The sequence below is a fragment of the Pan troglodytes genome, chromosome 20 (genome assembly GCF_028858775.2).
Source record: "Pan troglodytes isolate AG18354 chromosome 20, NHGRI_mPanTro3-v2.0_pri, whole genome shotgun sequence".
NCBI classification, from domain to species: domain Eukaryota; kingdom Metazoa; phylum Chordata; class Mammalia; order Primates; family Hominidae; genus Pan; species Pan troglodytes.
Genome location: NC_072418.2, coordinates 53428252 through 53440520, shown reverse-complemented (window position 1 = coordinate 53440520; position 12269 = coordinate 53428252). Strand labels below are relative to the sequence as shown.

The following is a 12269-nucleotide window of genomic DNA, read 5'->3' as shown; positions in this document are numbered from 1 at the left end:
ACAGGCCCTGCGGGGTCCTCCAGCCTCAAATCCAGGCCCTGCGCTTTGGGCCAGCCCTTTGGCTAAGAGGGTGTGGGCTGGATCATCGCCAGGGTCTTAAGAGGTGGGAGCCCCAGACCCAGGATAAGGACTGGGCATCGACCTCCCTGTTCACATTCAGGAAAATGAAGACCCTCACCGCACTCACATAGTCAGACACAGACACACGGCCCCAGCCCTGCAGGAGAAAAATGAGCCCGGGTGGACACAGAATCAACCTCTCTCTCTTTCTCTCCCCAGCTCCCTCTTTCCCCTGCCCTCTGTCTCTCTGCCTCTGCTTCTGTCTCTGTCTCTCTCTGTCTCTCTGTGTCTCTGTCTAGCCCTCGCTCTCACACATGCACTCAGATACACAGACGTATGCACACACATTTTTATCTGGGTTAAAATGGTCTTGGAAACTGCAGGAGGAGGGAGTGACTGTGTGTGTGCATAGCCATGTGCCTGGGGGTGAGCCTGTGTCGGGGGTCCTGAGAGTCCACCGTGAGAGGGGGGTCCTGAGAGTCCACCGTGAGAGGGTGTGCCCCATCACTGCTGAGTGTGTGAGTGGGTCGGTGTGCGTGTTTGTGTGACCTGCTCTCCTCCTGGTCTCTTGGGAATGGTTTGGGGTTGGCCTGTGTTGGGGCAGGGCCTGCTGGTATGGGTGTATTTGTGTGTACTCAGAGATGCTGCGTGCAAAGGAGAGCTGGGAGCCAGAGGGTAGACCCAGGGCCGAAGTACCCCCTCTGCGCCCTCCCGGCCTGCTCTGTGCCCTTGGACAGGCCGTTTTCCCTCATAGTGCCTCAGTGTCCCCATCTGTAAATTGGGCATCCTAATAGCTTTCTCCTATGGTCATTATGAGGCTCACATGAGACGACCAGGATACAGTTTGCTGCATTGCAAGGGCTCACCCAGTGTTCCGGAGAGACTATTGTTACTGGTATCATTGCTGTGACTCACCCATCCCCTTTCCCTCTCTGGTTCCATGGAAATGGCGGGGCAGGACAGATTGGGGAGGTACAGCGTGACTTCTCAGAGTTCCCGAGTCCCCACTGTCTGCTTTCCTCCCAGAACCCAGGCAGAGTCCCTGGACCCCCTTCCCTTCCCCATCCCCTCCCCGAGAACCAAGCTCGGTCCTGCGGCAGCAGCTGGCATGAGTCCCATCGGGGCTGTCTCTGCCTGGAGCACCCACAGTCTCGGGGCAAAGGAGGGGGTGCAGCTGGTGGCCTCTCGGCCTGTGCCACCCCCCGTCAGGTCCCCAGCCACCCTCACACACAAGCTCCAGTCTCCTCCCTCTTCACCCTGCTGCCTCCCAGCCCTCCCTTCACCTGCCCACACCTGTCACCTCCACGGTTGCCTTGTCTGCCACCTTACCTCTCTCTCCCTCAGATTCTCCCATGAGTCTGACTCAAGTCTCTGAAGCGCTGTGAGGCCCCCACAGGGCCTGGACAGGGTGGGCAGTGACAGGAGGGTGTGCAGCGGAGGGTCTTTTGGTTTAGCTGAGGGCACAGGGGGTGGGGGAAATGCATCTCTTCACTAACATCCCTGGGAGGGGGAGAGGGGGAGGGAGTGGAGGGGAGAGGAGGCTGGGACCCACCTCCCAGGTGATCACGCAGGTGGCAAGGGGACCAGGCGGGTGTTGGGATGGGAGCGAGGTCCTCGCCACCTCGCTTGCTCTTCCCCCTTTCTGCCCCCTCGCCTTGTCTGTCTGTCTGTCTGTCTCACTCCTCTGATGTATCTACCTTTTTGAAGTCATGCAAAGAACTGGGTTTTGAATCTGGACAACTTCTGCACTTACTGGCTGAGTGACCTTGGGCAGGCACTTCCTCTCCCCCAGCCTCAGTTTTCCCTGCTGCAGAATGGGCATAGAATCTTGCCAGCATGGAGAGGATGAGCTAGTGCAGGGCCAGGCGGGCCAAGCTTCCTTCTGCCTGCCCCAGCCTGCTGGGTGGGTCCATCGGCGGCTGTCTCCCTCCCTGTCCCTTTGTTCTGGGCATGGGGCAGGGAGGCGGCGATGGGGCTGCCTGGGTGTTGGCGAGCACCCGGGCCACATGGGCTCCTGTCCCTCACCGAGCCTCTCCCCGCTCTCTCCCCCACCCACAGCCCCCCAGCGTCCACGCAGAGCATGAACATTGAGGATGGCGCGTGCCCGCGGCTCCCCGTGCCCCCCGCTGCCGCCCGGTAGGATGTCCTGGCCCCACGGGGCATTGCTCTTCCTCTGGCTCTTCTCCCCACCCCTGGGGGCCGGTGGAGGTGGAGTGGCCGTGACGTCTGCCGCCGGAGGGGGCTCCCCGCCGGCCACCTCCTGCCCCGTGGCCTGCTCCTGCAGCAACCAGGCCAGCCGGGTGATCTGCACACGGAGAGACCTGGCCGAGGTCCCAGCCAGCATCCCGGTCAACACGCGGTACCTGAACCTGCAAGAGAACGGCATCCAGGTATGCGGGGCCAGCGGGCAGAGGGGGACCTTGGAGGGGGACACTGGGGAGGCATGCAGATGTAGCCCATCCCTTCTGGGCCTCCCCACACCGGGGCTTCCCTGTCTCCGGCACTTGTGGATGTGGCCTGCGGGTCTGCATCCTATCAGCTGGAGCCGGGCTCCCGAGGTGGAGTGGAGGCCCTCCGGGCTTTGAGAGCACAGTGCTCCCTGTCTCTGACCCACCGTGTCGGGGCCCAAGTGCAGGCCACCTGCCCAGCCCCCCCGGCACAGGACAGGCGGGTTGGCCTAGGCCGAGCCCTGGAGTCCCTGGGGTGTGGAGAGCAACCCTTTCACAGGGACCTCTGTGGCATCTGCACCACCACACCCTCTCGTGGCCTTGGGAAGGTGACGGCATGATTCTGAGCCTCAGTTTCTTCATCTGAAAAGCGGGGACAATGCGAGCCCCTGCGTTGAGGTGTTGCTGTGAGGGCTGATGGGTCTGGTACTTATTGGGGCGTTAGCCTGTGTGCTGGCACCTGGCGAGTGGTCAGAGGACAGGAGGCGTTTCCATGGTCATTTGCCGGGCAGTGCAGGGTTTGCGTCCCCATTTCCTGGAGCTGGTGTGAGAATTGGAGAGCAGAGAGGCTGAGAACGCTGTGGTGCTTGGCGCCATGGTGGCCTGTGGCTGGTGCTCAGGATGGGGCAGCTGCCACTCGATTAATGATGACTCTGATTAGGATAGGCCGTAAGCGAGGGCTTGGGGGGACAGAGCTGTGCTATTAGAAAGCAGGGCTTCTCAACCTCTGCCCTATTGACATTTGGGGCCTGCCCTATCATCCTTTGGCGGGCAGGGTGGGGGGCTCTGTCCTGTGTGCTGTAGGATGTTTACCAGCATTTCCGGCCACTAGATGCCAGTAGCACCCCACCCCCAGTTCCAAAAATATCTCCAGGCATTGCCAGTGATTCCCAGGGGATCATTACCCCAGGCTGATTTGGTCCAACTCCTGCCTCCAAGCAAGCCCCCTCCTGTTCCAGCCTGTAAAGCTGGGAGAGAAGAGGGTGCTGATGCCAGAGGTCCCAGCCCCTCCAGATCTAATCTTCCAGATGTAACAGCTCCCCTAAGAAATGCGGCTGCTTTTCTGCCTGGTCTGTCCCTGGGAAGGGGTGGGAGGACTTGGCTGCTCCCATCTGACCATCCTGAGAGCCAGATTCAGGGAAGAAAAGGGACCTCCCAGGGGAGCAGTCCCTTCCTGGTGGCTGTGGGGCAAGGGCCAGCAAAGGGGTCCAGAAACGTCAGGGGCGTCGTCACATCACCACCCCCTGCTCCCGCAGGGCCTTGTCCCTCTGTCCACACCCACCTCCCACAGGCTCCCATGTCTGCCAGTTTGCTTTGAGTCTGCCTTGCATCTCCCTAGTTGCAGTCTCCACCGATCCATCCACGTCTCCCTTGAGCAGGTGACATTCCGCACTGTGCGGTCCCCATGCACCTGCCCCCGGCTTCCCTGCACTCCATCCTTCCCCCACTTATACACGTGACGTTCAACAGACACCGGCAGCACCGGCTCTGCACCAAGCCCTGTCCTGGGTGGTGACCGAGCCAGGCAAAGCCCAGCCCTAGCCCCGGCAGCTCACATTCTAGTGGGGAAGAAATGAGGAGGAAAAGGAGCCAGTGGCTGGGACGGCACGCCAGGGAAACGCGCTTTGCAGAAATGGCCAGGGAGAGCGTGGGACAGGGAGGCACCCACGCCACTCACCAGCAGCCCCAGGCCGTGGCAACATCCCCGTCGTAGAACCTGGACCCGTTTCTCTTTGTGCGGGGGCGAGGGGGCTCAGTGAACAATTCAGTCCCACAAACGTGCTGGGCGCCACCAGCGGACGTACGTTCATTTATGGTAAGTCATGCACAGGCCCGCTCCCTCCGTATATCATGCACCTGGTAAAGCACACACCAAGGTGGACATTGTCAAAGGGTGAAAAGCATCAATAGGGATCCAGACGCCTCTATTTCTCATCCTCCCCACCCAGGGGTTCTTGCACCGCCCCCCCCCCCCCCAGAGACATGGATGGAGGGTGTGTTCGTCCAGTCCACGAGAGTGGATGCTTGTGTTTGTCAGTGGGCTTGGCCTCCCTCAGTGGACACATCCCAGACAGCAAGAGGCATGGACCACGTCGAGGGTAATCAGAGGCTCTTTATTTTTGTATTTATTTATTTATTTATTTTGAGACAGAGTCTCGCTCTGTCTCCCAGGCTGGACTGCAGTGGCGCAACGTTGGCTCATTGTAACCTCCACCTCCCGGGTTCAAGCGAGTCTCCCGCCTCAGTCTCTTGAGTAGCTGGGATTACAGGCGCCTGCTGCCACGCTCAGCAAATTTTTATATTTTTAGTAGAGACGAGGTTTCACCAGGTTGGTCAGGCTGGTCTCGAACTCCTGACCTCAGGTGATCCACCCGCCTCGGCCTCCCAAAGTGCTGGGATTACAGGCGTGAGCCACCACGCCTGGCCCAGAGGCTCTTTAAAAAGTAATGACTTTTAGCCTGGCGCGGTGACTCATGCCTGTAATCCCAGCACTTTGGGAGACTGAAGCAGGTGGATTACTTGAGCCCAGGAGTTCAAGACCAGCCTGAGCCACACAGCAAATCCCCATCTCCACTAAAAAACCAAAAATTAGCCAGGTATGGTGGCATGAGCCTGTGGTCCCAGCTACTCAAGAGGCTGAGGTGGGAGGCTTGCTTGAGACCAGGAGGCAGAGGTTGCAGTGAGCTGAGATTTCACCACTGCACTCCATCCTGGGCAACAGAGAGACCCTGTCTTAAAAAAAAAAAAAAAAAAAAAAGTAATAACTCTTTAGTTATCCAAATAAAAAATTGAAAAAATCACCCTAGTTCCATCACCAGATATAAATAACTACTGTTTACATTTTGTTCTAATGCCTTCCTGGCTCTTTCCTGTGTCTATGTAAATGGTTTCATTTTTAGAGACAGGGTCTCACTCTGTCACTCAGGCTGGAGTGCAGTGGGACTATCACGGCTCCCTGCAGCCTTAACTTCCCTGGCTCACGTGATCCTCCTGCCTCAGCCTCCAGAGTAGCTGGGACTACTGGGAGACACCATCACACCCAGCTAATTCTTTTTTTTTTTTTTTTTTTTTTTTTGAGATGGAGTTTCACTCTTGTAACCCAGGCTGGAGTGCAATGGCGTGATCTCGGCTCACCGCAACCTCCACCTCTTGGGTTCAAGTGATTCTCCTGCCTCAGCCTTCTTGAGTAGCTGGGATTACAGGCATGTGCCACCACGCCCGGCTAATTTTGTATTTTTAGTAGAGACAGGGTTTCTCCATGTTGGTCAGGCTAAACTCGAACTCCCGACCTCAGATGATCTGCCCGCCTCGGACTCCCAAAGTGCCGAGATTACAGGCGTGAGCCACCAAGCCTGACCTTTTTTTTTTTTGAGACGGAGTCTTCGCTCTGTCGCCCAGGCTGGAGTGCAGTGGTACGATCTTGGCTCACTGCAAGCTCCGCCTCCTGGGTTCACGCCATTCTCCTGCCTCAGCCTCCTGAGTAGCTGGGATTACAGGCGCCACCCACCACGCCCGGCTAATTTTTTGTATTTTTAATAGAGACGGGGTTTCACCGTGTTAGCCAGGATGGTCTCGATTTTTTTTCTTTTTTATGAAGACAGGGTCTCACTATGTTTCCCAGGCTGGTCTTGAACTCCTGGACCCAAGCAATTCACCCACCTCGGCCTCCCAAAGTACTGGGATTACAGGTATAAACCACCTAACCCAGCCATAAGTGTATTTTTAATTACTTATTACAGAATGAATATAAATTAATTGAGAAAAACTAGAAAATATACCTAAGTAAAAACAGGAAGACAGAAGCCAACCATAATCCCACAGCCACGGGTAGCTCTCCTTCGCTTTGGTGTCTTTGCATTCGGACACCCTCCCCACCCATGCACAGTGTGTTGCACAATTGCTGCTGATTTGTAAATGGAGTTTTAGCTTTTTTATTTTTTTATTTTTATTTATATTTTTATTTATTTATTTATTTTTGAGACGGAGCCTCACTCTGTCGCCCAGGCTGGAGTGCAGTGGCGTGATCTCGGCTCACTGCAAGCTCCGCCTCCCGGGTTCACGCCATTCTCCTGCCTCAGCCTCCCGAGTAGCTGGGACTACAGGCGCCCGCCACCACACCCAGCTAATTTTTTTGTATTTTTAGTGGAGATGAGGTTTCACCGTGTTAGCCAGGATGGTCTTGATCTCCTGACCTCGTGATCTGCCCGCCTCGGCCTCCCAAAGTGCTGGGATTACAGGCATGAGCCACTGCACCCGGCCTATTTTTTATTTTTTTTGAGATGGAGTTTTGCTTTTGTTGCCCAAGCTGGAGTGCAATGGTGCAATCTCAGCTCACTGCAACCTCTGCCTCCCGCGTTCAAGCTATTCTACCACCTCAGCCTCCCAAGTAGCTGGGATTACAGGCACGCACCACCACGCCCAGCTAATTTTTTGTATTTTTAGTAGAAACGGGGTTTCACCATGTTGGGCAGGCTGGTCTCAAACTCCTGACCTCAGATGATCTGCCCGCCTTGGCCTCCCAAAGTTCTGGGATTACAGGCCCAAGCCACCACACCCAGCCAGCATCCTGTTATTTAACCAGGCCCTTCTTTTTCTTTTTTCTTTTCTTTTTTTTTTTTTTTTTTTTTTTTTTTTTTGAGACGGAGTCTCGCTCTGTCGCCCAGGGCTCCGCCTCCCGGGTTCACGCCATTCTCCTGCCTCAGCCTCCCGAGTAGCTGGGACTACAGGCGCCCGCCACCACGCCCAGCTAATTTTTTGTATTTTTAGTAGAGACGGGGTTTCACCGTGTTAGCCAGGATGGTCTCGATCTCCTGACCTCGTGATCCGCCCGCCTCGGCCTCCCAAAGTGCTGGGATTACAGGCGTGAGCCACCGCGCCCGGCCTTTTTTTTTTTTTTGAGATGGAGCCTCACTCTGTCACCCAGGCTGGAGTGCCGTGATACAGTCTTGGCTCACTGCAACCTCTGCCTCCTGGGTTCAGGAGATTCTCCTGCCTTAGCCTCCCGAGTAGCTGAGACTACAGGTGCCCGCCATGACACTCAGCTAATTTTTGTACTTTCTAGTAGAGACGGGGTTTCACCATATTGACCCGGCTGGTCTCGAACTCCTGGCCTCAAGGGATCCGCCCACCTCGGCCTCCCAAAGTGCTGAGATTACAGGCGTGAGCCACCGCGCCCGGCCTCCTTATTTCCAATTTCTGAGTTGATATGAACAACACCGGGGGGACATCCGTTGGCTCATTCTTCCTAATGTTCTGGACTCTGCCCTTGGGATAAATTCCTAGAAGCGGAGTTTCTGGGTCTGAGGGATGATGAGAGAAGCACCGCCCTGTGAGTTCTATGTGGCTTCCTCATTTGAGTATACTTCTCCCTTACACACACACACACAGAGAGACACACACACACACACACACACACCAGGGCCTGGCACTGAAGCATTGGTAGCGGGAGGCTGAATTCTGGGGATTCGAGAGCCTCCCGTGTGGCCTGCCGCCTTGGTTGTCATCTGTCCCCCGCCGTGCTGCCACCTGCATGAAGGCAGGGACTTTGCAATGTTCCCTGCCGGATCCCCAGCACCTAGGGCCGAGCCTGGCACACAGGAGGTGCCCAGCAGCTGTTTGCCTCTGAATGGGAGGCCAGCTCCCGAGCTCCTGCCCGGATCCTTGGCAGAGGCCTGCAGCCATCTGTCGGTGGGAGCCGACGCGAATCCCTGCGACGCCCTCCCGTGAGCTCTGGGGGGTGGCTCGGAGACTCCTGTTCTCACCTGACCCTGGCCTGGGCGCGGTGGGCAGCAAGAACCTCGCGGGGACTTTGGGGGACTCTAAGTCCACGGGGTGACGGTGCTGGCCTCTCTCTGGGAAGCTAGAACGTTGCCATTCATCTTTGGTGAGAGAGTTAAAATGTTCTTCTGCCACATGACAGAGACAGTAGGTGGTCCCCATAGTAAGACAGAGGATGTGTTTTTTAAAATATCATGGCCAGGCGCGGTGGCTATGCCTGTAATCCCAGTACTTTGGAAGGCTGAGGCAGGCAGATCACCTGAGGTTAGGAGTTCGAGACCAGCCTGGCCAACATGGTGAAACCCCATCTCTACTAAAAATACCAAAATTAGCCAGGCATAGTGGCGCATGCCTGTAGTCCCAGCTACTTGGGAGGCTGAGGAAGGAGAATAGCTTGAACCCGGGAGGTGGAGTCTGCAGTGAGCTGAGATCATACCAATGCACTCCCGCCTGAGTGACAGAGCGAGACTCCGTCTCAAAAAAAAAAAAAAAAAAAAAAAAAATCAGCAATTCTCTGAGGCCCTCCCCCGGCCCCACCACTGTTTTTTGAGATTGGTGGGGGCTGCAAGCCTGGAGCCTCCGGAAATGCCTTTTAAGGCAGAGGCCTGGAGACTGCCTCCCCGCAGCTCACATGCCCAGGCCCCCTGGGAGAAGACCGGGTGCAGATCTGCGCCTCCATCTCCTCGGGACCTGGGGGGAAGCTGCACCACCTCGGCTGGGCCCAGCCTGTCCACTCCTCGCTCCTCAGTCAGGTACCTGGTCCTCACCGGACTGGCTCCTTCCTCCTTCCCTCCCTTTTATCCTCATATCCCCGCCTTACCCTCTCCCCACAGAAAGTCCTCCTAATGTGTTTACTGTGGATTTTTTGCTTGTGTGTGTTCTTGCAAAATGCGTATTGTTGCTTTGTGTACACGTATTCTTAATTTATGCAGATGAAGCTGCGTTAAGATCGCTGTCTTTGTCTCACTGTGTTCGCTCGGCCTGTGTTTCTGAGAGTGGTTCATATTGCTGTGTGTGTCCACTCTGCTGCTGTCGCTGCTACAGAATTGATGGGCACCCACCCCCGTCCATCTGCCAAGTCCCCCACTGCTTCCTGATGAGACTGGACGTCCCGGAGGCTTCTAGCTGCCCCACCGCAAATCCTCCCTCAGGACCACTCTGGGAGCTGCATGATCATTTCTGTGGAATATATACCCAGAGGGAATTGCCGGGCCGTAGGATATTCACGTACTTAATTTAACAAAGTACCACTAAATCCACCCAAGGCTTTTAGCGGGCAGCCCTGGGTCCCTCCTGGGGCTGGCTATGAGGTTGTATGGCAAGCAAGTGTGGTTCCAGCTTAAGGAACAAACCAATCCATCCTAAGGAAATTATAAGAGGGGCTTCAAAGAGTTGTGTTTAAGGATGGCCCGACTACCAACGTTTAGAAGTAGCCTCAACTCCTGCTGACAAGGGACTGGTTACATCAGCGGTCCCCAACCCTTTTGGCACCAGGGACTGGTTTCATGGAAGATAATTTTTCCATGGACTGGGGTGTCGAGGAGATGGTTTTGGCATTACATTTATGGTGCATTTCTTTTTCCTTTTTTTTTTTTTGAGATAGAGTCTTGCTTCACTCTGTCACCAGGCTGGAGTGCAGTGGTGCAATCTTGGCTCACTGCAACCTCCGCCTCCCAAGTTCAAGCGATTCTCCTGCCTCAGCCTCCCGAGTAGCTGGGATTACAGGCACACGCCACTGTGTGCGGCTAATTTTTCTTTTCTTTTCTTTTCTTTTCTTTTTTTTTTGAGACAGAGCCTCTCATTTTCGCCCAGGCTGGAGTGCAGTAGCGCCATCTCGGCTCACTGCAAGCTCCGCCTCCCGGGTTCACGCCATTCTCCTGCTTCAGCCTCCCGAGTAGCTGGGACTACAGGCACCCACCAGCACACCCGGCTAATTTTTTTGTATTTTTAGTAGAGGTAGGGTTTCACCATGTTAGCCAGGATGGTCTCGATCTCCTGACCTCATGATCCACCTGCCTTGGCCTCCCAAAGTGCTGGGATTACAGGCGTGAGCCACCACGCCCGGCCGGTGCACTTTATTTCTATTATTATTATTACATCGTAATGTATAATAAAATAATTATACTACTCACTATAACGTAGAATCAGTGGGAGCCCTGAGCTTGTTTTCCTGCAACTAGATGGTCCCATCTGGGGGTGATGGGAGACAGTGATGGATCATCAGGCATTAGATTCTCATAAGGAGCAAGTAAACTAAATCCCTCGCCTGCACAGTTCACAATAGGGTTCACGTTCCTATGAGAATCTAATGCTGGCCGAGCGTGGTGCCTCACGCCTGTAACCCCAGTACTTTGGGAGGCTGAGGTGGGTGGATCACCTGAGGTCATGAGTTCGAGACCAGCCTGGCCAACATGGCAAAACCTGTCTCTACTAAAAATACAAAAGTAAGCCAGGCATGGTGGCAGGTGTCTGTAATCCCAGATACTCAGGAGGCAGGAGAATCACTTGAACCCGAGAGACGGAGGTTGTAGTGTGCTGAGATCGTGCCACTGCACTCCAGCCTAGGCAACAGAGCAAGACTCTGTCTCAAAAAAAATTTTTTTTGTAATTTAAATAAAAGAGAATGTAATGCCGCCAGTGATCTGATAGGAGGCAGAGCTCAGACAGTAATGCTCGCTCGCCTGCTGCTCACCTCCTTCTGTGCAGCCTGGTTCCTAACAGGCCACCCAGCAGTACCGGTCTGTGGCCTAGGGGTTGCGGACCCCTGGGTTCAATGAATCACTGTGCCCATTACAATGGAATATTATGCAGCTATTTAAAACAGAGTTTCAAATAATAGTGGATGACATGGGGAAATGCTCAAAACGTAATACTGAGCTTTCAAAGAATGTGAATAGGATCTCCAATTCACTTTTAAAACTTAAGCAATATATTTTAAAAGACCGAGAAACACCCAGGAAGGTCAACAGGGTCTTTTCTCTTTGCATTAGTATTACAGGGATATTTAATTTCTTCTTTATGTTTTCTTTATTCTCTAGATTTTCTTCAGTGAGAGCATTTAATAACTTTTTTTTTTTTTTTTGAGATGGAGTCTCGCACTGTCCCCCAGGCTGGAGTGCAGTGGCGCGATCTCGGTTCACTGCAACTTCCACCTCTCGGGTTCAAGCAATTCTCCTGCCTCAGCCTCCCGAGTAGCTGGGACTACAGGCACCTGCCACCACGCCCTGCTGATTTTTGTATTTTTGGTAGAGACGGGGTTTCACCATGCTGGCCAGGCTGGTCTCGAACTCCTGACCTTGTGATCCACCTGCCTCGGCCTCCCAAAGTGCTGGGATTACATGTGTGAGCCACCACACCCAGCCAATAACTTTTATAATCAGAACAAATTAAGCTTTAAAAATACTAAGTATAAAATCCTATGCAAGCTGGAAAGAAAAAAAAAAGGCTATACTGGAATTTGCTCACCTTTTCCTAAATGAGGAAAAAGAAACAAAAATTTCAAAGCATTTACCTGGAGCAGGGGGTCAGGGAGCGCTCATCTAACCCCATTTATTCCTGTGAGGGCAGGATGACTTCTCTCATCTTATGGACGTGGAAATGGAGGCACAGGCTCTGAGTGACTTATCCAAGGTCGCCCAGCAAGCTGTAGCCCCCATGGGCTTGCCATGTGCCTCAGAAGGTATATATGTCTGTCCCACCCTGAGAGTCAATGTGGAGAAGCCAGGCCCAGACAGCCAAAGTGAGGCAGCTACAGGATGGTAATTCTGTTCAAAAACAAAAAACAAAACCTGGCCGGGCACAGTGGCTCACCCCTGTAATCCCAGCACTTTGGGAGGCCAAGGCAGGTGGATCACAAGGTCAGGAGTTCGAGACCAGCCTGGCCAACATGGTGAAACCCTGTGTCTACTAAAAATACAAAAATTAGCCGGGTGTGGTGGCGGGCACCTGGCTACTTGGGAGGCTGAGGCAGGAGAATCGCTTGAA

General features: G+C 54.3%; 1 protein-coding gene across 4 annotated transcripts in view; it reads left to right on the top strand.

Moving 5' to 3' along the window:
- Nucleotides 1-12269, top strand: part of LRRC4B (leucine rich repeat containing 4B) — a 51882-nt gene that overhangs the window by 17479 nt on the left and 22134 nt on the right. For all 4 annotated transcript variants that reach the window (XM_016936660.3, XM_016936659.3, XM_016936661.3 and 1 more), the window contains one exon: nucleotides 2119-2450. In XM_016936660.3, the coding sequence (XP_016792149.1) occupies nucleotides 2154-2450 (297 nt within the window). In that variant the 5' untranslated portion in view covers nucleotides 2119-2153. The remainder of the gene's footprint in view (nucleotides 1-2118; nucleotides 2451-12269) is intronic.